At 45.4% G+C, this 25,000-nt stretch overlaps 1 protein-coding gene across 2 annotated transcripts in view; it reads left to right on the top strand.

The window, feature by feature from the left end:
* The window catches only part of LOC139394629 (adhesion G protein-coupled receptor L3-like), an 82,425-nt gene that overhangs the window by 16,363 nt on the left and 41,062 nt on the right, over nt 1–25,000 (top strand). For both annotated transcript variants that reach the window (XM_071142732.1, XM_071142731.1), the window contains exons 2-6: nt 3,001–3,123; nt 9,231–9,436; nt 17,078–17,254; nt 20,911–21,120; nt 23,997–24,217. In XM_071142732.1, the coding sequence (XP_070998833.1) occupies nt 3,001–3,123; nt 9,231–9,436; nt 17,078–17,254; nt 20,911–21,120; nt 23,997–24,217 (937 nt within the window). The remainder of the gene's footprint in view (nt 1–3,000; nt 3,124–9,230; nt 9,437–17,077; nt 17,255–20,910; nt 21,121–23,996; nt 24,218–25,000) is intronic.

Below are 25,000 nucleotides of genomic sequence, written 5' to 3'. Positions count from 1 at the left end.
AGAGGAATTACAGAGGAGAAGAAAGGCATAGAGGAGAGGGGGAGGATGGGGAGAGGAGAGGAGAGGGGAGGAGAGGGAGAGAAGAGGGGGAGGAGAGGAGAGGGAGAGGAGAGGAGGATAAGAGGGGGAGGAGAGGAGAGGAGAGGGGGGGAGAGGGGAGGAGAGGAGAGGGAGAGGAGAGGGGGAGGGGGAGAGGAGAGGGGAGGAGGGGGATAAGGAGGAGAGGAGAGGGGAGGAGGGGGATAAGAGGGGGAGGAGAGGAGAGGGAGAGGAGAGGGGAGGAGGGTGAGATGAGAGGAGGATAAGAGGGGGAGGAGAGGAGAGGGAGAGGAGAGGAGGATAAGAGGGGGAGGAGGAGGAGGGGGAGAGGAGAGGAGAGGAGAGTGGGCGGATGACAGGAGAGGAGAGGGGAGGAGGATGACAGGAGAGGGGAGGAGGAGGAGAGCGGGATAAGAGGAGAGGGAAGGAGGAGTAGAGGGGAGGAGAAGGAGAGGAGAGTGGGGGGATGACAGGAGAGGAGAGGAGGGGGAGAGGAGAGGAGGATAAGAGGGGGAGGAGAGGAGAGGAGGATAAGAGGGGGAGGAGAGGAGAGGGGGGGGGAGGGGAGGGGAGAGGAGAGGGGGAGGAGAGGAGAGGGGAGAGGAGAGGAGAGGGGAGGAGGGGGATAAGAGGGGGAGGAGAGGAGAGGGGAGGAGGGGGAGGAGAGCAGAGGGAGAGGAGAGGGGAGGAGGGGGAGATGAGAGGAGGATAAGAGGCGGAGGAGAGGAGGATAAGAGGGGTAGGAGAATGAGAGGAGAGGGGAGGAGGGGGAGAGGAGAGGAGAGTGGGCGGATGACAGGAGAGGAGAGGGGAGGAGGATGACAGGAGAGGGGAGGAGGAGGAGAGCGGGATAAGAGGAGAGGGAAGGAGGAGTAGAGGGGAGGAGAAGGAGAGGAGAGTGGGGGGATGACAGGGGAGAAGAGGAGGGGGAGAGGAGAGGAGGATAAGAGGGGGAGGAGAATGAGAGGAGAGGGGAGGAGGGGGAGAGGAGAGGAGAATGGGGGGATGACAGGAGAGGAGAGGGTAGGAGGATGACAGTAGAGGAGAGGGGAGGAGGAGGAGAGGGGGATAAGAGGAGAGGGAGAGGAGAGGGGAGGATAGTGGGGGGATGTGATGTGCATGCAGCCATGATAACTAGCTCTGTTCTGCCTGGAGATTCTGCCAAGCAGAAAGAAAATACAATTTAGTGTGTGTGTGTGTGTGTGTATGTGTGTGTGTGTGTGTGTGTGTGTGTGTGTGTGTGTGTGTGTGTGTGTGTGTGTGTGTGTGTGTGTGTGTGTGTGTGTGTGTGTGTGTGTGTGTGTGTGTGTGTGTGTGTGTGTTGGAATTGATTGTCTCTGGCAAACAATTTATCCCGACATTAGACTTCTCAAGGCCAGATCACATGTATCTTGTTAAACTAGAGGAGGAGGCCTCGGTGGTGTGTGTGTGTGTGTGTGTGTGTGTGTGTTGAAAGAGAGAGCCTTGTCTCTTCATGTCTGCCTCTTCTCCGTCTTCATAACAGACAATATGTTGTGGTCCTGGTAGAGTTAAACATCTCTTCTCTACTCTCCCACCTAGAATTGTTTATTAGATCAAGAAGCTAATTTAAAACCTTAAAGCAGTGTGTAAATTACCATCGTCAGCTGAAGGATAGACACACACACACACACACACACACACACACACACACACACACACACACACACACACACAGCTGAAGGATAGGCATGCTAAGGTATAATTAGACCCTAATGAGAAAACGAGATAATCCGTTACACACACACACACACACACACACACACACACACACACACACACACACACACACACACACACACACATAACCATTCTTCCTCTAACGAACCTGGTTTATGAGACAGTTTCTCCTTTGCTCAAGGCTGAGTCTGATCTATCCAAGCTTCATGTGGTGTTTGTTTTAATGTCTATAAGATATTATGTCCCTCATCCACCTCCAATGTCCCTCATCCACCACCAATGTCCCTCATCCACCACCAATGTCCCTCATCCACCACCAATGTCCCTCATCCACCACCAATGTCCCTCATCCACCACCAATGTCCCTCATCCACCACCAATGTCCCTCATCCACCACCAATGCCCCTCATCCACCACCAATGTCCCTCATCCACCACCAATGTCCCTCATCCACCACCAATGTCCCTCATCCACCACCAATGCCCCTCATCCACCACCAATGTCCCTCATCCACCACCAATGTCCCTCATCCACCACCAATGTCCCTCATCCACCACCAATGTCCCTCATCCACCACCAATGTCCCTCATCCACCACCAATGTCCCTCATCCACCACCAATGTCCCTCATCCATCACCAATGTCCCTCATCTACCACCAATGACCCTCATCCACCACCAATGTCCCTCATCCACCACCAATGTCCCTCATCCACCACCAATGTCCCTCGTCCACCACCAATGTCCCTCATCCACCACCATTGACCCTCATCCACCACCAATGTCCCTCATCCACCACCAATGACCCTCATCCACCACCAATGTCCCTCATCCACCACCAATGACCCTCATCCACCACCAATGTCCCTCATCCACCACCAATGACCCTCATCCACCACCAATGACCCTCATCCGCCACCAATGTCCCTCATCCACCACCAATGTCCCTCATCCACCACCAATGTCCCTCATCCACCACCAATGTCCCTCGTCCACCACCAATGTCCCTCATCCACCACCAATGTCCCTCATCCACCACCAATGTCCCTCGTCCACCACCAATGTCCCTCATCCACCACCAATGTCCCTCATCCACCACTAATCTGTAGCATCTGCCTGGATGATTCCTCGGCAGCCATTTTGCCTCATCCTAGTGAACACGACTTGTTTTGAAATGCCCAAGGAGTGGCGATAACTGGGAATCCCGTGATAACTGGGCTCTCTATGTTTTCCCGAGCTGATCTCTCTGTGTGTCTTCCGGACAGAGTTGGAGGTGGCGAGGCTGAGTACGGAGGGGAATCTGGCGGACCTGACCTTCCCCCAGTCTGAACTACATGGGAACTCCATCCAGCTGTCTGCTAGCACGCTCAAACAGCACGGGAGGAATGGTAACAACACCGACCTGTATCTCCTTTCATGGACAACTCTCTCTGTGTTTATGCCTCTCTCTCTCTCTCTCTCTGTGTGTCTCTCTCTCTCTGTGTGTGTTTGTCTCTCTCTCTCTCTCTCTCTCTCTGTGTCTCTCTCTCTCTCTGTTTATGTCTCTCTCTCTGTCTCTCTCTGTCTCTCTCTCTCTCTCTCTGTCTCTCTCTGTCTCTCTCTCTCTCTCTCTCTGTGTTTGTCTCTCTCTCTCTCTCTGTCTCTCTCTCTCTCTCTCTCTCTCTCTCTCTCTCTCTCTCTCTCGCTCTCTCTCTCTCTGTGTTTATGTCTCTCTCTTGTTCTCTCTGTCTCTCTCTCTCTGTCTCTCTCTCTCTCTCTGTGTGTGTTTGTCTCTCTCTCTCTCTCTCTCTCTCTCTCTCTCTGTCTCTCTCTCTCTCTCTCTCTCTCTCTCTGTGTGTTTATGTCTCTCTCTTGTTCTCTCTGTCTCTCTCTCTCTGTGTCTCTGTCTCTCTCTCTCTCTCTCTCTCTCTGTCTCTCTCTCTCTCTCTCTCTCTCTCTCTGTGTCTCTCTCTCTGTGTTTATGTCTCTCTCTCTCTCTCTCTCTCTCTCTCTCTCTCTCTCTCTTTCTCTCTGTCTGTCTCTCTGTCTGTCTCTCTATGTGTCTCTCTCTTTCTCTCTGTCTCTGTCTCTGTGTTTATGTCTCTCTCTCTGTCTCTCTCTTTCTCTCTGTCTCTCTCTCTGTGTTTATGCCTTTCTCTCTGTCTCTATCTATGTGTTTATGTCTCTCTCTCTGTCTCTGTCTGTGTTTATGTCTCTCTCTGTGTCTGTGTGTTTATGTCTCTCTCTGTGTCTCTGTGTGTTTGTGTCTCTCTCTGTGTCTCTGTGTGTTTATGTCTCTCTCTGTGTCTCTGTCTGTGTTTATGTCTCTCTCTGTGTCTCTGTGTGTTTATGTCTCTCTCTGTGTCTCTGTGTGTTTATGTCTCTCTCTGTGTCTCTGTGTGTTTATGTCTCTCTCTATGTCTCTGTGTGTTTGTCTCTCTCTGTGTCTCTGTGTGTTTATGTCTCTCTCTGTGTCTCTGTGTGTTTATGTCTCTCTCTGTGTCTCTGTGTGTTTATGTCTCTCTCTGTGTCTCTGTGCGTTTATGTTTATCTCTGTGTCTCTGTGTGTTTATGTCTCTCTCTGTGTCTCTGTGTGTTTATGTCTCTCTCTGTGTCTCTGTGTGTTTATGTCTCTCTCTGTGTCTCTGTGTGTTTATGTCTCTCTCTGTGTCTCTGTGTGTTTATGTCTCTCTCTGTGTCTCTGTGTGTTTATGTCTCTCTCTGTGTCTCTGTGTGTTTATGTCTCTCTCTGTGTCTCTGTGTGTTTATGTCTCTCTCTGTGTCTCTGTGTGTTTATGTCTCTCTCTCTGTGTCTCTCTTTATTTCAATTACTATATTTTCTCTCACTTTTTGGCGCTATCTCTATCTATCTTGCTCTTACTGTATCTCTCTCTCTCTCTCTCTCTCTCTCTGTCTCTGTCTCTGTCTCTCTCTCTGTCTGTTTGGTGTTACTTAGCAATGTCCTTGTTTTTGAAAGAAAAGCAATTTTTTTTGTCCATTAAATTAACATCAAATTGATCAGAAATACAGTGTAGACATTGTTAATGTTGTAAATGACTATTGTAGCTGGAAACGGCAGATTATTTAATGGGATATCTACAGAGGCCCATTATCAGCAACCATCACTCCTGTGTTCCAATGGCACGTTGTGTTAGCTAATCCACGTTTATCATTTTAAAAGGCTGATTGATCATTAGAAAACCCTTTTGCAATTATGTTAGCACAGCTGAAAACTGTTGTCCTGATTAAAGAAGCAATAAATCTGGCCTTCATTAGACTAGTTGAGTATCTGGAGCATCAGCATTTTGTGGGTTCGATTACAGACTCAAAATGGCCAGAAACAAATAACTTTCTTCTGAAACTCGTCAGTCTATTCTTGTTCTGAGTCATGAAGTGAAGAGGCGACTCCGGGACGCTGGCCTTCTAGACTGGTGTTCTGTGGGTACTTTTTAACGAAGCTGCCAGTTGACAGGGGTGATGGTTGCTGATAATGGGCCTCTGTACGCCTATATAGATATCCCATATTAAAATATACAATCTCCAGCTACAATTGGCATTTACAACATTATCAATGTCTGCACTGTATTTATGATCAATTTGATGTTAATTTAATGGACAACGAATTGTATTTTATTTCAAAATCAAGGAAATGTCTAAGTGACACCAAACTGTTGACCAGAGTGTGTGTTTTATTGTCACATCAGTGAAATGTGTTGATTTCCAGGATAATATAACAGTGTTTACAGTTGGTCTCAGAGGTTCACTGTGTGTTTATAAGTTATTATATTATTGTATCCTTTATTCTACTTTAATCTGCTCTTCTTTACCTTATTCTACTCTATTCTACTCCACTTTACACTATTCTACTCTATTCTACTCTACTTTACACTATGCTACTCTATTCTACTCTACTTTACAGTATTCTACTCTACTTTACACTATTCTACTCTATTCTACTCTATTCTACTCTACTTTACACTATGCTACTCTATTCTACTCTACTTTACACTATTCTACTCTATTCTACTCTACTTTACACTATGCTACTCTATTCTACTCTACTTTACACTATTCTACTCTATTCTACTCTACTTTACACTATTCTACTCTATTCTACTCTATTCTACTCTACTTTACACTATGCTACTCTATTCTACTCTACTTTACACTATGCTACTCTATTCTACTCTACTTTACACTATGCTACTCTATTCTACTCTACTTTACACTATGCTACTCTATTCTACTCTACTTTACACTATTCTACTCTATTCTACTCTACTTTACACTATTCTACTCTATTCTACTCTACTCGATTGTGCTCTACTCCACTCTTTCTCTATTCTACACTATTCTACTCTATGCTACTCTATTCTACTCTACTTTACACTATTCTACTCTATTCTACTCCACTTTACACTATTCTACTCTATTCTACTCTACTTTACACTATTCTACTCTATTCTACTCTACTTTACACTATGCTACTCTATTCTACTATACTTTACACTATTCTACTCTATTCTACTCTACTTTACACTATTCTACTCTATTCTACTCTACTCGATTGTGCTCTACTCCACTCTTTCTCTATTCTACACTATTCTACTCTATTCTACTCTATTCTACTCTACTTTACACTATTCTACTCTATTCTACTCTTCTTTACACTATTCTACTCTATTCTAGTCTATTATAATCTACTCTACTGTTTTCTACTCTACTATATTCTACCATATTATACTCTACTCTATTCTACTCTACTATATTCTACTATATTCCACTCTACTCTATTCTACTCTACTCTACTATATTTTACTATTTTATTCTCTATGCTGCACTATTCTATTCTACTCTACTCTATTCTACTCTATTCTATTCTACTCTATGCTACTCTATTCTACTCTACTATATTCTACTCTACTATTTTATACTCTATTCTACTCTATTCTACTCTACTCTATTCTACTCTATTCTACTCTACTCGATTGTGCTCTACTCCACTCTTTCTCTATTCTACACTATTATACTCTATTCTACTCTACTCTACTGTATTCTACTCTATTCTACCCTATTCTACTCTACTATATTCTACTCTATTCTACTCTACTTTCTTCTACTCTATTCTACTCTATTCTACTCTACTTTACACTATTCTACTCTATTCTACTCTTCTTTACACTATTCTACTCTATTCTAGTCTATTATAATCTACTCTACTGTTTTCTACTCTACTATATTCTACCATATTATACTCTACTCTATTCTACTCTACTATATTCTATTATATTCCACTCTACTCTATTCTACTCTACTCTACTATATTTTACTATTTTATTCTCTATGCTGCACTATTCTATTCTACTCTAATCTACTCTATTATATTCTACTCTATTCTACTCTACACTATTCTTCTCAATTCTACTCTACTCTACTCTATTCTACACTATTCTACTCTACTCTATTCTACTCTACACTACTCTATTCTACTCTATTCTACTCTACTCTACACTATTATTCTCTATTCTACTCTACTCTACTCTATTCTACTCTACGCTATTATGTTCTATTCTAGTCTACTCTATTGTACTCTATTCTACACAACTATATTCTACTCTACTATTTTATACTCTATTCTACTCTATTCTACTCTACTCTATTCTACTCTACTCGATTGTGCTCTATTCCACTCTTCTCTATTCTACACTAGTCTACTCTACTCTACTGTATTCTACTCTATTCTACCCTATTCTACTCTACTATATTCTACTCTATTCTACTATACTTTCTTCTACTCTATTCTACTCTATTTTACTCTACTCTACTCTAGTCTATTCTACTCTAATCTACTCTATTCTATTCTACTCTAATCTACTCTACACTATTCTTCTCAATTCTACTCTACTCTACTCTATTCTACACTATTCTACTCTACTCTATTCTACTCTACACTACTCTATTCTACTCTACTCTACACTATTATTCTCTATTCTACTCTACTCTACTCTATTCTACTCTACGCTATTATGTTATATTCTAGTCTACTCTATTCTATTCTACTCTACTCTATTCTACTCTACTCTATTCTATTCTACTCTATGCTATTATGTTATATTCTAGTCTATTCTATTCTACTCTATTCTACTCTACTCTATTCTATTCTACTCTATGCTATTATGTTCTATTCTAGTCTACTCTATTCTAAACTATTCTACTCTATTATACTCTATTCTATTATACTCTACTCTATTCTACTCTATTCTAGTATTTTCTACTCAACTGAGATACATATATTGACTCTACAATAGAAACATTAAACTCATCCTCATATTTCTCTCTGTATATTCTCCTCGGGTGAATTTCATATCATGTAATACAATAGTTATTTGGTTAAAGACACTGATCACAGTCCTACTTCAGAGAGACTTTTGAATTCATTTCTGACATTATTGTCTGACATTTAAGAACGCATCATTTACACCCCACACGTAACCATTACCCATGGGTCTCAACAGTTTACTGTGTGTTTGCAAGCCATTCTATTCAATTCAGCTCTATTCCACCCTGTCCTATCCCACACCTCTCAGAGGACATGCAAATGACTGGCAATTGATATATCACAGTTTTCAAATCAACCACCTGCCTTGTTCCTATACCTCACTGTATTCACTGTTAAAATTCAACCCCTAATATCTCCCTGAAGACCTAATTACTTGTCCTAATATCTCCCAGAATGTCTAACTACTTGTCCTAATATCCCCATAACGATCTAATTACTTGTCCTAATATCTCCCAGAATGTCTAATTACTTGTCCTAATATCCCCATGACGATCTAAATACTTGTCCTAATATCTCCCAGAATGTCTAATTACTTGTCCTAATATCTCCCAGAATGTCTAACTACTTGTCCTAATATCCCCATGACGATCTAATTACTTGTCCTAATATCTCCCAGAATGTCTAATTACTTGTCCTAATATCCCCATGACAATCTAACTACTTGTCCTAATATCTCCCAGAAGGTCTAATTACTTGTCCTAATATCCCCATGACGATCTAATTACATGTCCCAATATCTCCCAGAATGTAGAATTACTTGTCCTAATATCCCCATGACGATCTAATTACTTGTCCTAATATCTCCCAGAATGTCTAATTACTTGTCCTAATATCCCCATGACGATATAATTACTTGTCCTAATATCTCCCTGAATGTCTAATTCCTTGTCCTAATATCTCCCTGAATGTCTAATTACTTGTCCTAATATCTCTCAGAATGTCTAATTACTTGTCCTAATATCTCCCAGAATGTCTAATTACTTGTCCTAATATCCCCATGACGATCTAAATACTTGTCCTAATATCACCATGAAGACCTAATTACCTGTCCTAATATCTCCCTGAATGTCTAATTACTTGTCCTAATATCTCCCTGCATGTCTGAATGCTTGTCCTAATATCTCCCTGCATGTCTGAGCAGCCAGTGACATTGCAGTTTGTTGTCTCCCCCACCAGGTGAGATCCGCATGGTGTTCGTCCTCTACAGGAACCTGGGCTCCTACCTGTCTACAGATAATGCCAGTGTTGGTCTGGGCAGCGAGGCTCTCTACCCTAACTACTCTGTCATAGTCAACTCTCCTGTTATTACTGCTTCTATCAACAAGGACAGCAACAAGGTCTATCTGTCTGAACCGGTGGTCTTCACTGTCAAACACCTGCAGGTATATATACCGGAGAATACGCACGGATTACACACACACACAGACACACACAGACACACACACAGACACACACACACACAGACACACACAGACACACACAGACACACACAGACACACACACACACACACACAGACACACACAGACACACACAGACACACACAGACACACACAGACACACACACACACACACACAGACACACACACACACAGACAGACACACAGTCACTCACACAGACACACACACACACACACACACAGACACACACACAGATACACACACAGACACACAGACAGACACACACAGACACACACAGACACACACACACACACACACACACACACACAGACACACACAGACACACACACACACACACACACAGACACACACAGACACACACACACACACACACAGACACACACAGACACACACAGACACACACACAGACACACACAGACACACACAGACACACACAGACACACACACAGACACACACACACACACACACACAGATACACACACACACACAGACAGACACACAGTCACTCACACAGACACACACACAGACACACACACACACACACACACAGACACACACACAGACACACACACAGATACACACACAGACACACAGACAGACACACACACACACACACACACACACACACACACACACACACACACACACACACACACACACACAGACAGACACACACACACACACAGACACACATACAGACACACAGTCACAACCAGTTGTCCTGTCTGAACCAGTGAGCTTCACTGTGAGGTAGGGAGGTTATACTGTACACATAGATGAATGCTAACGGACACCATTCAATACCACTGTTTTGTCCTCTCACTAGGACGAATATTATGGATGCAGCATTTATGGATATACAACCACAACATAACACACAACCACACCAGAACACACAACCACACCATAACACACAACCACACAACCACACCATAACACACAACCACACAACCACACCATAACACACAACCACACAACCACACCATAACACACAACCACACAACCACACCATAACACACAACCAAACCATATCACACAACCACACCATAACACACAACCACACCATAACACACAACCACACCATATCACACAACCACACCATAACACACAACCACACCATATCACACAACCACACCATAACACACAACCACACAACCACACCATAACACACAACCACACAACCACACCATAACACACAACCACACAACCACACCATAACACACAACCACACAACCACACCATAACACACAACCACACAACCACACCATAACACACAACCACACAACCACACCATAACACACAACCACACCATATCACACAACCACACCATAACACACAACCACACCATAACACACAACCACACCATATCACACAACCACACCATAACACACAACCACACCATATCACACAACCACACCATAACACACAACCACACCATATCACACAACCACACCATAACACACAACCACACCATATCACACAACCACACCATATCACACAACCACACCATAACACACAACCACACCATATCACACAACCACACCATAACACACAACCACACCATATCACACAACCACACCATAACACACAACCACACCATATCACACAACCACACCATATCACACAACCACACCATAACACACAACCACACCATATCACACAACCACACCATAACACACAACCACACCATATCACACAACCACACCATATCACACAACCACACCATAACACACAACCACACCATAACACACAACCACACCATATCACACAACCACACCATAACACACAACCACACCATAACACACAACCACACCATACCACACCATATCACACAACCACACCATATCACACAACCACACCATATCACACAACCACACCATATCACACAACCACACCATAACACACAACCACACCATAACACACAACCACACCATAACACACAACCACACCATATCACACAACCACACCATAACACACAACCACACCATAACACACAACCACACCATATCACACAACCACACCATATCACACAACCACACCATAACACACAACCACACCATATCACACAACCACACCATAACACACAACCACACCATAACACACAACCACACCATATCACACAACCACACCATAACACACAACCACACCATAACACACAACCACACCATAACACACAACCACACCATAACACACAACCACACCATATCACACAACCACACCATAACACACAACCACACCATAACACACAACCACACTATATCACACAACCACACCATAACACACAACCACACCATAACACACAACCACACCATACCACACCATATCACACAACCACACCATATCACACAACCACACCATAACACACAACCACACCATATCACACCATATCACACAACCACACCATATCACACAACCACACCATATCACACAACCACACCATATCACACAACCACACCATAACACACAACCACACCATAACACACAACCACACCATACCACACAACCACACCATAACACACAACCACACCATATCACACAACCACACCATATCACACAACCACACCATAACACACAACCACACCATAACACACAACCACACCATAACACACAACCACACCATAACACACAACCACACCATAACACACAACCACACCATTTCACACAACCACACCATTACACACAACCACACTATATCACACAACCACACCATAACACACAACCACACCATAACACACAACCACACCATATCACACAACCACACCATAACACACAACCACACCATAACACACAACCACACCATAACACACAACCACACCATAACACACAACCACACCATAACACACCATAACACACAACCACACCATATCACACAACCACACAACCACACCATACCACACCATATCACACAACCACACCATAACACACAACCACATAATACCACACAACCACACCATAACACACAACCACACCATAACACACAACCACACCATATCACACAACCACACCATAACACACAACCACACCATAACACACAACCACACCATAACACACAACCACACCATAACACACAACCACACCATAACACACAACCACACCATATCACACAACCACACAACCACACCATACCACACCATATCACACAACCACACCATAACACACAACCACATAATACCACACAACCACACCATAACACACAACCACACCATAACACACAACCACACCATAACACACAACCACACCATAACACACAACCACACCATAACACACAACCACACCATATCACACAACCACACCATAACACACAACCACACCATAACACACAACCACACCATAACACACAACCACACCACAACACACAACCACACCATATCTCACAACCACACCATAACACACAACCACACCATAACACACAACCACACCATAACACACAACCACACCATAACACACAACCACACCATAACACACAACCACACCATAACACACAACCACACCATATCACACAACCACACCATAACACACAACCACACCATATCTCACAACCACACCATAACACACAACCACACCATAACACACAACCACACCATATCACACAACCACACCATAACACACAACCACACCATAACACACAACCACACCAGAACACACAACCACACCATATCACACAACCACACCATAACACACAACCACACCATATCACACAACCACACCATACCACACAACCACACCATATCACACAACCACACCATAACACACAACCACACCATACCACACCATATCACACAACCACACCATACCACACAACCACACCATAACACACAACCACACCATACCACACCATAACACACAACCACACCATAACACACAACCACACTATATCACACAACCACACCATAACACACAACCACACCATAACACACAACCACACCATACCACACCATATCACACAACCACACCATATCACACAACCACACCATATCACACAACCACACCATATCACACAACCACACCATAACACACAACCACACCATAACACACAACCACACCATAACACACAACCACACCATATCACACAACCACACCATAACACACAACCACACCATAACACACAACCACACCATATCACACAACCACACCATATCACACAACCACACCATAACACACAACCACACCATATCACACAACCACACCATAACACACAACCACACCATAACACACAACCACACCATATCACACAACCACACCATAACACACAACCACACCATAACACACAACCACACCATAACACACAACCACACCATAACACACAACCACACCATATCACACAACCACACCATAACACACAACCACACCATAACACACAACCACACTATATCACACAACCACACCATAACACACAACCACACCATAACACACAACCACACCATACCACACCATATCACACAACCACACCATATCACACAACCACACCATAACACACAACCACACCATATCACACCATATCACACAACCACACCATATCACACAACCACACCATATCACACAACCACACCATATCACACAACCACACCATAACACACAACCACACCATAACACACAACCACACCATACCACACAACCACACCATAACACACAACCACACCATATCACACAACCACACCATATCACACAACCACACCATAACACACAACCACACCATAACACACAACCACACCATAACACACAACCACACCATAACACACAACCACACCATAACACACAACCACACCATTTCACACAACCACACCATTACACACAACCACACTATATCACACAACCACACCATAACACACAACCACACCATAACACACAACCACACCATATCACACAACCACACCATAACACACAACCACACCATAACACACAACCACACCATAACACACAACCACACCATAACACACAACCACACCATATCACACAACCACACCATAACACACAACCACACCATAACACACAACCACACCATAACACACAACCACACCATAACACACCATAACACACAACCACACCATATCACACAACCACACAACCACACCATACCACACCATATCACACAACCACACCATAACACACAACCACATAATACCACACAACCACACCATAACACACAACCACACCATAACACACAACCACACCATATCACACAACCACACCATAACACACAACCACACCATAACACACAACCACACCATAACACACAACCACACCATAACACACAACCACACCATAACACACAACCACACCATATCACACAACCACACAACCACACCATACCACACCATATCACACAACCACACCATAACACACAACCACATAATACCACATAACCACACCATAACACACAACCACACCATAACACACAACCACACCATAACACACAACCACACCATAACACACAACCACACCATAACACACAACCACACCATATCACACAACCACACCATAACACACAACCACACCATAACACACAACCACACCATAACACACAACCACACCACAACACACAACCACACCATATCTCACAACCACACCATAACACACAACCACACCATAACACACAACCACACCATAACACACAACCACACCATAACACACAACCACACCATAACACACAACCACACCATAACACACAACCACACCATATCACACAACCACACCATAACACACAACCACACCATATCTCACAACCACACCATAACACACAACCACACCATAACACACAACCACACCATATCACACAACCACACCATAACACACAACCACACCCTAACACACAACCACACCAGAACACACAACCACACCATATCACACAACCACACCATAACACACAACCACACCATATCACACAACCACACCATACCACACAACCACACCATATCACACAACCACACCATAACACACAACCACACCATACCACACCATATCACACAACCACACCATACCACACAACCACACCATAACACACAACCACACCATACCACACCATAACACACAACCACACCATAACACACAACCACACCATACCACACCATAACACACAACCACACCATAACACACAACCACACTATATCACACAACCACACCATTACACACAACCACACCATAACACACAACCACTCCATATCACGCAACCACACCATACCACACCATATCACACAACCACACCATAACACACAACCACACCATACCACACCATATCACACAACCACACCATAACACACAACCACACACAACCACACCATATCACACAACCACACCATACCACGCCATTACACACAACCACACTATATCACACAACCACACCATTACACACAACCACACTATATCACACAACCACACCATAACACACAACCACAACATATCACACAACCACACCATAACACACAACCACACAATAACACACCATATCACACAATATCACACAACCACACCATAACACACAACCACACCATAACACACAACCACACCATAACACACAACCACACCATAACACACAACCACACAACCACACCATAACACACAACCACAACATATCACACAACAACACCATAACACACAACCACACTATAACACACAACCACACCATAACACACAACCATAACACACAACCACACCATAACACACAACCACACAACCACACAACCACACCATAACACACAACCATAACACACAACCACACCATAACACACAACCACACCATAACACACAACCACACCATAACACACAACAACACCATAACACACAACCATAACACACAACCACACCATATCACACAACCATAACCATAACACACAACCACACCATAACACACAACCATAACACACAACCACACCATAACACACAACCACACCATAACACACAACCACACCATATCACACAACCATAACACACAACCACACCATAACACACAACAACACCATAACACACAACCATAACACACAACCACACCATAACACACAACCACACCATAACACACAACCACACCATAACACACAACCACACCATAACACACCACCACACCATAACACACAACAACACCATAACACACAACCATAACACACAACCACACCATAACACACAACCATAACACACAACCACACCATAACACACAACCACACCATATCACACAACCATAACACACAACCACACCATATCACACAACCATAACACACAACCACACCATAACACACAACCTCACAACCACACCATAACACGCTCAGAAACACTGATACAAATGTTCCACACCAACAGCTTGCTAGTACTTTACAGCAAAACAGTTGTTGTGGACAAGTCTGCTTAGCAACATCCAGGCCTTCAGCAGGACCACAAGACACACAGACACACAGACACATGTTGACTCATTCAGTGTCACCCATCCTTCTGTCTGTTTATCACTTGTCCTCTCACACATTCTGTTCCCCTCCCTCCCTCCCCACTATCTCCCTCCCTCCCTTCCTCGCTCCCCCACTATCTCTCTCTCTCTGTCTCTCCCCCTACCTCTCCTTTCCTCTCTCTCTCTCTCTCTCTTTCTCCCCCCCTACCTCTCCTCTCCTCTCTCTCTCCCAGCATTCAGAGGAGAACTTCAACCCCAACTGTTCTTTCTGGAGTTATTCCAAGCGGTCCATGACCGGGTTCTGGTCCAGTCAGGACTGTCGACTACTGGACACCAACAGAACACACACCACCTGCTCCTGTACTCATCTGACCAGCTTTGCTGTGCTGATGGCACACGTTGAAGTCAAGGTAGGTCAGAGATTGACTAGTCATGTCTGGGCCTGCTGTGCTGATGGCACACGTTGAAGTCAAGGTAGGTCAGAGATTGACTAGTCATGTCTGGGCCTACTGTACTGATGGCACACGTTGAAGTCAAGGTAGGTCAGAGATTGACTAGTCATGTCTGGGCCTGCTGTGCTGATGGCACACGTTGAAGTCAAGGTAGGTCAGAGATTGACTAGTCATGTCTGGGCCATCTGGTCATGTCTGGGCCTTCTGTACTGATGGCACACGTTGAAGTCAAGGTAGATCAGAGATCGACTAGTCATGTCTGGGCCTGCTGTGCTGATGGCACACGTTGAAGTCAAGGTAGGTCAGAGATTGACTAGTCATGTCTGGGCCTGCTGTGCTGATGGCACACGTTGAAGTCAAGGTAGATCAGAGATTGACTAGTCATGTCTGGGCCTGCTGTACTGATGGCACACGTTGAAGTCAAGGTTGATCAGAGATCGACTAGTCATGTCTGGGCCTGCTGTGCTGATGGCACACGTTGAAGTCAAGGTAGGTCAGAGATTGACTAGTCATGTCTGGGCCTGCTGTGCTGATGGCACACGTTGAAGTCAAGGTAGATCAGAGATTGACTAGTCATGTCTGGGCCTGCTGTACTGATGGCACACGTTGAAGTCAAGGTAGGTCAGAGATTGACTAGTCATGTCTGGGCCTTCCGTACTGATGGCACACTTTGAAGTCAAGGTAGGTCAGAGATTGACTAGTCATGTCTGGGCCATCTGGTCATGTCTGGGCCTGCTGTGCTGATGGCACACGTTGAAGTCAAGGTAGGTCAGAGATTGACTAGTCATGTCTGGGCCTGCTGTACTGATGGCACACGTTGAAGTCAAGGTAGATCAGAGATTGACTAGTCATGTCTGGGCCATCTGGTCATGTCTGGGCCTTCTGTACTGGTGGCACACGTTGAAGTCAAGGTAGGTCAGAGATTGACTAGTCATGTCTGGGCCTGCTGTACTGATGGCACACGTTGAAGTCAAGGTAGGTCAGAGATTGACTAGTCATGTCTGGGCCATCTGGGCATGTCTGGGCCTTCTGTACTGGTGGCACACGTTGAAGTCAAGGTAGGTCAGAGATTGACTAGTCGTGTCTGGGCCTGCTGTACTGATGGCACACGTTGAAGTCAAGGTAGGTCAGAGATTGACTAGTCATGTCTGGGCCTTCTGTGCTGATGGCACACGTTGAAGTCAAGGTAGGTCAGAGATTGACTAGTCATGTCTGGGCCATCTGGTCATGTCTGGGCCTTCTGTACTGGTGGCACACGTTGAAGTCAAGGTAGGTCAGAGATTGACTAGTCATGTCTGGGCCTGCTGTACTGATGGCACACGTTGAAGTCAAGGTAGGTCAGAGATTGACTAGTCATGTCTGGGCCTGCTGTACTGATGGCACACGTTGAAGTCAAGGTAGATCAGAGATTGACTAGTCATGTCTGGGCCATCTGGTCATGTCTGGGCCTTCTGTACTGATGGCACACGTTGAAGTCAAGGTAGGTCAGAGATTGACTAGTCATGTCTGGGCCTGCTGTACTGATGGCACACGTTGAAGTCAAGGTAGGTCAGAGATTGACTAGTCATGTCTGGGCCTGCTGTACTGATGGCACACGTTGAAGTCAAGGTAGATCAGAGATTGACTAGTCATGTCTGGGCCATCTGGTCATGTCTGGGCCTTCTGTACTGATGGCACACGTTGAAGTCAAGTTAGGTCAGAGATTGACTAGTCATGTCTGGGCCATCTGGTCATGTCTGGGCCTGCTGTACTGATGGCAAGTATCCTATTTCAATCCTATTACAATTTATAGACGATTTGCACCACAACTTGCCACATGGAGCTGAGTCCAGGGCTGAAACCAATACACAGATTCTACACAGATTCTACACAGATTCTACACAGATTCTACGCAGATTCTACACAGATTCTAAACAGATTCTACACAGATTCTACACAGATTCTACACAGATTCTGAACAGATTCTACACAGATTCTACGCAGATTCTACACAGATTCTACGCAGATTCTACACAGATTCTACGCAGATACTACACAGATTCTACGCAGATTCTACACAGATTCTGAACAGATTCTACATAGATTCTACACAGATTCTACACAGATTCTAAACAGATTCTGAACAGATTCTACACAGATTCTACACAGATTCTAAACAGATTCTACACAGATTCTACACAGATTCTACACAGATTCTACACAGATTCTACACAGATTCTAAACAAATTCTGAACAGATTCTACACAGATTCTAAACAGATTCTACACAGATTCTACACAGATTCTGAACAGATTCTGAACAGATTCTACACAGATTCTACACAGACTGATATGAGGACCTGACCCACCAATCACAGTCCTTTTACAGCCCTACAAATCACCAGTCATATAGTCTACACTACACCCCCCCCCCCCCCCCCCAGGTCCAGACTGCCATCATGGTAGGAGAGACCTTGGTTTTGAACACATAAACACACACACACACACACACACACACACACACCTTGAGTGGTGTTTGAGCAGTATATCCATCAAGGTGCTGCTCTCTACCCGGCAGGGAGTTCGACCCTAATGGATAGAACAGTGTGTGTGTGTGTGTGTGTGTGTGTGTGTGTGTGTGTGTGTGTGTGTGTGTGTGTGTGTGTGTGTGTGTGTGTATACAGTGCAGACATCATACAAAGGTAAAAGTAGCGATTAATACTTTTTTGAGGTCTGTTTGGTTTCGGTTCGATTATTGAAACGTTATCTGGGTTTTTGGTTTTGATTCAATAATATTTTTGCCATTAAATCTTATTTGACAGGATTTATTCTGTATCTTACCTGACTGAATTGTCTCTACTCTCCCCCTCCCTCTCTCTATTCTCTCCATTTCCCCCTCCCTCCCTCCCTCCCTCCCTCCCTCCCTCCCTCCCTCCCTCCCTCCCTCCCTCCCTCTACTCTCTCTCCTCTCTCCTCTCCCTCTCTCTCTCTCCACCCACCTCTCCCTTTCTCCCTCCCTCTCTCTCTCCTCTCCCTCTCCCTCTCCTCTCCTCTCCTCTCCTATCCTCTCCTCTCTCTCTCCTCTCTCCCCTCCCCCTCTCTCCTCTCTCCTCTCTCCTCTCCCCCTCTCCTCTCCTCTCTCTCTCCTCTCCCCCTCTCTCTCTCTCCTCTCTCCCCTCCCCGTCTCTCCTTTCTCTCTCTCTCTCTCTCTCTCTCTCTCTCTCTCTCTCTCTCTCTCTCTCTCTCTCTCTCTCTCTCTCCTCTCCCCCTCTCTCCTCTCTCCTCTCTCCTCTGTCTCTCTCCTCTCCCCCCCTCTCTCTCTCCTCTCTCCTCTCCCCCTCTCTCCTCTCTCCTCTGTCTCTCTCCTCTCCCCCTCTCTCTCTCTCTCTCTCTCTCTCTCTCCTCTCTCCTCTCCCCCTCTCCCTCTCTCTCTCTCTCTCTCTCTCCTCTCTCCTCTCCCCCTCTCTCCTCTCTCCTCTGTCTCTCTCCTCTCCCTCTCTCTCTCTCTCTCTCTCTCTCTCTCTCTCTCTCTCTTCTCTCCTCTCCCCCTCTCTCCTCTCTCCTCTGTCTCTCTCCTCTCCCCCCCCCTCTCTCTCTCTCTCTCCTCTGTCTTCTCCCCCTCTCTCTCCTCTCCAGAAAACAGACTCCATGCAGGACCTTCTGCTGGATGTGATAACATGGGTTGGTATCCTGCTGTCGCTGGTCTGTCTCCTCATCTGCATCTTTACATTCTGCTTCTTCAGAGGACTACAGTCAGACAGGAACACCATCCACAAGAACCTGTGTATCAGCCTCTTCATAGCAGAGTCACTGTTCTTAGTGGGCATCAACAGAGCTGACCAACCGGTGAGTGGAGGAGGGAGGGGGGAGGGGGGGGTGAAGTAGGGGTAGGAAGGGGGGAAGAGGATGGAGGAGGGGGCGGATGGAGGAGGATGGAGGAGGAGGAGGATGTGGTGTGTATTGTGAAGACCAAGCGGTGCGTTTATATTATCTGTCTTCTATTTCTCTCTCACTTTCTCTTGTTCCATTTTCTTCTCCTGTTTCTCTTCCTATTTCTCTCTCTCTCTTTCTGTCTCTCTTTCTTTGTCTCTCTCCCCTCTCTCTCTCTCTCCCCTCTTTTTCTCCCCCCTCTCTCTCTCTCTCTCTCTCTCTCTCTCTCTCCCCTCTTACTCACCCCTCTCTCTCTCCCTCTGTCTTTCTGTCTCTCTTTCTTTGTCTCTCTTTCTTTGTCTCTCTCCCCTCTCTCTCCCTTCTCTCTCTCTCTCTCTCCCCTCTTTCTCCCCCCCCCTCTCTCTCTCTCTCCCCTCTTACTCACCCCTCTCTCTCTCCCTCTGTCTTTCTGTCTCTCTTTCTTTGTCTCTCTCCCCTCTTTCTCCCCCCCCCCCTCTCTCTCTCTCTCTCTCCTCCACTCATTCCTTATCACCTGTCCTAGTCGACTTCATCAGACTTCTACTAGACACCTCCTCTGTGATCGTACTTACCTCATTAAGGGAGTGTGTGTGTGTGTGTGTGTGTGTGTGTGTGTGCGTGTGTGTGTGTGTGTGTGTGTGTGTGTGTGTGTGTGTGTGTGTGTGTGTGTGTGTGTGTGTGTGTGTGTGTGTGTGTGTGTGTGTGTGTGTGTGTGTGTGTGTGTGTGTGTGTGTGTGTGTGTGTGTGTGTGTGTGTGTGTGTGTGTGTGTGTGTGTGTGTGTGTGTGTGTGTGTGTGACTCCAGTCCTGTGTTAGTTATGGGTGACTGTGTTGACTCTCCCATTAACAGCGTTGCTAGTGTCTCTCAGCTGGAGGCTGGTGTCAGCTGTTAACACCAGGGGGAAATCACAACACTGCTTACCAAATGACACCCCAATCCCTACATAGTGCACTACATTAGACCAGGTCCTATACGGTAGTAGTGCACTTTTTAGGGAATCGGGTGCCATTTGGGACTCATGCAACAGGCTCTGAATCCAACATGGTGACTTAGTTATTACCTGCCTGATGTGACATCGTCTCTCAACAGCAGAGACATGATGGAAGATTAAAGACACACTTCACAATCTCTTTTTATGTAGTCTCTCTTTCTCGTCTGTCTCTCTTTCTCTCTCTCTGGTTTTAAACCTCTCTCTCTCTCTCTCCTGTGTACTCTGGTAGTCTCCTTTCTAACCCCTACATCTCTCCAATCCTCCTGTGTTCTCTAGTAGTCTCCCATCTAACCCCTACATCTCACCTCTCCTCCTGCGTTCTCTAGTAGTCTCCCGTCTAACCCCTACATCTCACTCCTCTCCTCCTGCGTTATCTAGTAGTCTCCTATCTAACCCCTACATCTCTCTCCTCTCCTCCTGTGTTCTCTAGTAGTCTCCCATCTAACCCCTACATCTCTCCTCTCCTCCTGTGTTCTCTAGTAGTCTCCCATCTAACCCCTACATCTCTCCTCCTGTGTTCTGTAGTAGTCTCCCATCTAACCCCTACATCTCTCCTCCTGTGTTCTCTAGTATCCTCCCATCTAACCCCTACATCTCTCCTCTCCTCATGTGTTTTCTAGTAGTCTCCCATCTAAACCCTACATCTCTCCTCTCCTCCTGCATTCTCTAGTAGTCTCCCGTCTAACCCCTACATCTCTCTCCTCTCCTCCTGGGTTCTCTAGTAGTCTCCCGTCTAACCCCTAAATCTCTCCTCCTGTGTTCTCTAGTAGTCTCCCGTCTAACCCCTACATCTCTCCTCTCCTCCTGCGTTCTCTAGTAGTCTCCCGTCTAACCCCTACATCTCTCCTCTCCTCCTGTGTTCTCTAGTAGTCTCCCGTCGAACCCCTACATCTCTCCTCTCCTCCTGCGTTCTCTAGTAGTCTTCCATCTAACCCCTACATCTCTCCTCTCCTCCTGTGTTCTCTAGTAGTCTCCCGTCTAACCCCTACATCTCTCCTCTCCTCCTGTGTTCTCTAGTAGTCTCCCATCTAACCCCTACATCTCTCCTCCTGCGTTCTCTAGTAGTCCCCCGTCTAACCCCTACATCTCTCCTCCTGTGTTCTCTAGTAGTCTCCCGTCTAACCCCTACATATCTCCTCTCCTCCTGTGTTCTCTAGTAGTCTCCCGTCTAACCCCTACATCTCTCCACTCCTCCTGCGTTCTCTAGCAGTCTCCCGTCTAACCCATACATCTCTCCTCCTGTGTTCTCTAGTAGTCTCCCGTCTAACCCCTACATCTCTCCTCTCCTCCTGTGTTCTCTAGTAGTCTCCCGTCTAACCCCTACATCTCTCCTCTCCTCCTGTGTTCTCTAGTAGTCTCCCGTCTAACCCCTACATCTCTCCTCTCCTCCTGTGTTCTCTAGTAGTCTCCCATCTAACCCCTACATCTCTCCTCCTGTGTTCTCTAGTAGTCTCCCGTCTAACCCCTACATCTCTCCTTTCCTCCTGTGTTCTCTAGTAGTCTCCCATCTAACCCCTACATCTCTCCTCTCCTCCTGTGTTCTCTAGTAGTCTCCCATCTAACCCCTACATCTCTCCTCTCCTCCTGTGTTCTCTAGTAGTCTCCCGTCTAACCCCTACATCTCTCCTCCTGTGTTCTCTAGTTGTCTCCCATCTAACCCCTACATCTCTCCTCCTGTGTTCTCTAGTAGTCTCCCATCTAACCCCTACATCTCTCCTCTCCTCCTGTGTTCTCTAGTAGTCTCCCGTCTAACCCCTACATCTCTCCTCCTGTGTTCTCTAGTAGTCTCCCGTCTAACCCCTACATCTCTCCTCTCCTCCAGATTGCGTGTGCCGTCTTCGCGGCCCTGCTCCATTTCTTCTTCCTGTCTGCGTTTACCTGGATGTTCCTAGAGGGGGTTCAGCTGTACATCATGCTAGTGGAGGTGTTTGAATCAGAGCACTCCAGAACCAAGTACTTCTACCTGGCTGGGTACGGGGTTCCTGCTGTTATAGTGGCCGTCTCCGCTGCAGTGGACTACAGGAGCTACGGCACAGACAGAGTGTGAGTAGGGAGGGAGGGAGAGGGGGGGGGGGGGGGTAGGGGGGGAGGGGGGGGGGATGGAGGGGGGGAGGGAGGGAGGAGGGAGGGAGGGAGGAGGGGATGGGGGGGAGGGAGAGGGAGGGGGGGGGTATGGGAGAGAGAGAGGGGGATGGGAGCGAGGGAGGGAGGGAGGGAGGGAGGGAGGGAGGGAGGGATATGGTTAACCAGCTGTTATAGTGGCTTTGGGAGGGAGGGAGGGAGGGAGGGAGGGAGGGAGGGAGGGAGGGAGGGAGGGAGGGAGGGAGGGATATGGTTAACCAGATGTTATAGTGGCTGCTATATTGGACTATGGGAGTTACGGAAAGGACAGTGAGTATATATTGTATAGTAGAGTATTATATAGTATATTAGTATAATATAGTAGTAGTAGTAGTAGTATATGGTAAAGTAGTATAATATAGTAAAGTAGTATACTATAGTATAGTATTATAATATAGTTTAGTAGTATAATAAAGTAAAGTGGTATAGTATAGTATATTATAGCAGTAGAGTATAATATAGTATAGTAGTACAATATAGTAAAGTAGTATAGTATAGTATTATAATATGGTATAGTAGTATAATATAGTAAAGTAGTATAGTATAGTATTATAATATAGTATAGTAGTATAATATAGTAAAGTCGTATAGTATAGTACTATAATATAGTATAGTAGTATAATATAGTATAGTAGTATAATATAGTAAAGTAGTATAGTATAGTATTATAATATAGTATAGTATTATAATATAGTATAGTAGTAT

The sequence above is a fragment of the Oncorhynchus clarkii genome, unplaced genomic scaffold (assembly GCF_045791955.1).
Source record: "Oncorhynchus clarkii lewisi isolate Uvic-CL-2024 unplaced genomic scaffold, UVic_Ocla_1.0 unplaced_contig_13551_pilon_pilon, whole genome shotgun sequence".
Taxonomy (NCBI): domain Eukaryota; kingdom Metazoa; phylum Chordata; class Actinopteri; order Salmoniformes; family Salmonidae; genus Oncorhynchus; species Oncorhynchus clarkii.
Note: the sequence above shows the minus strand (reverse complement) of the source record. Positions and strands in the feature narration are given on the sequence as shown.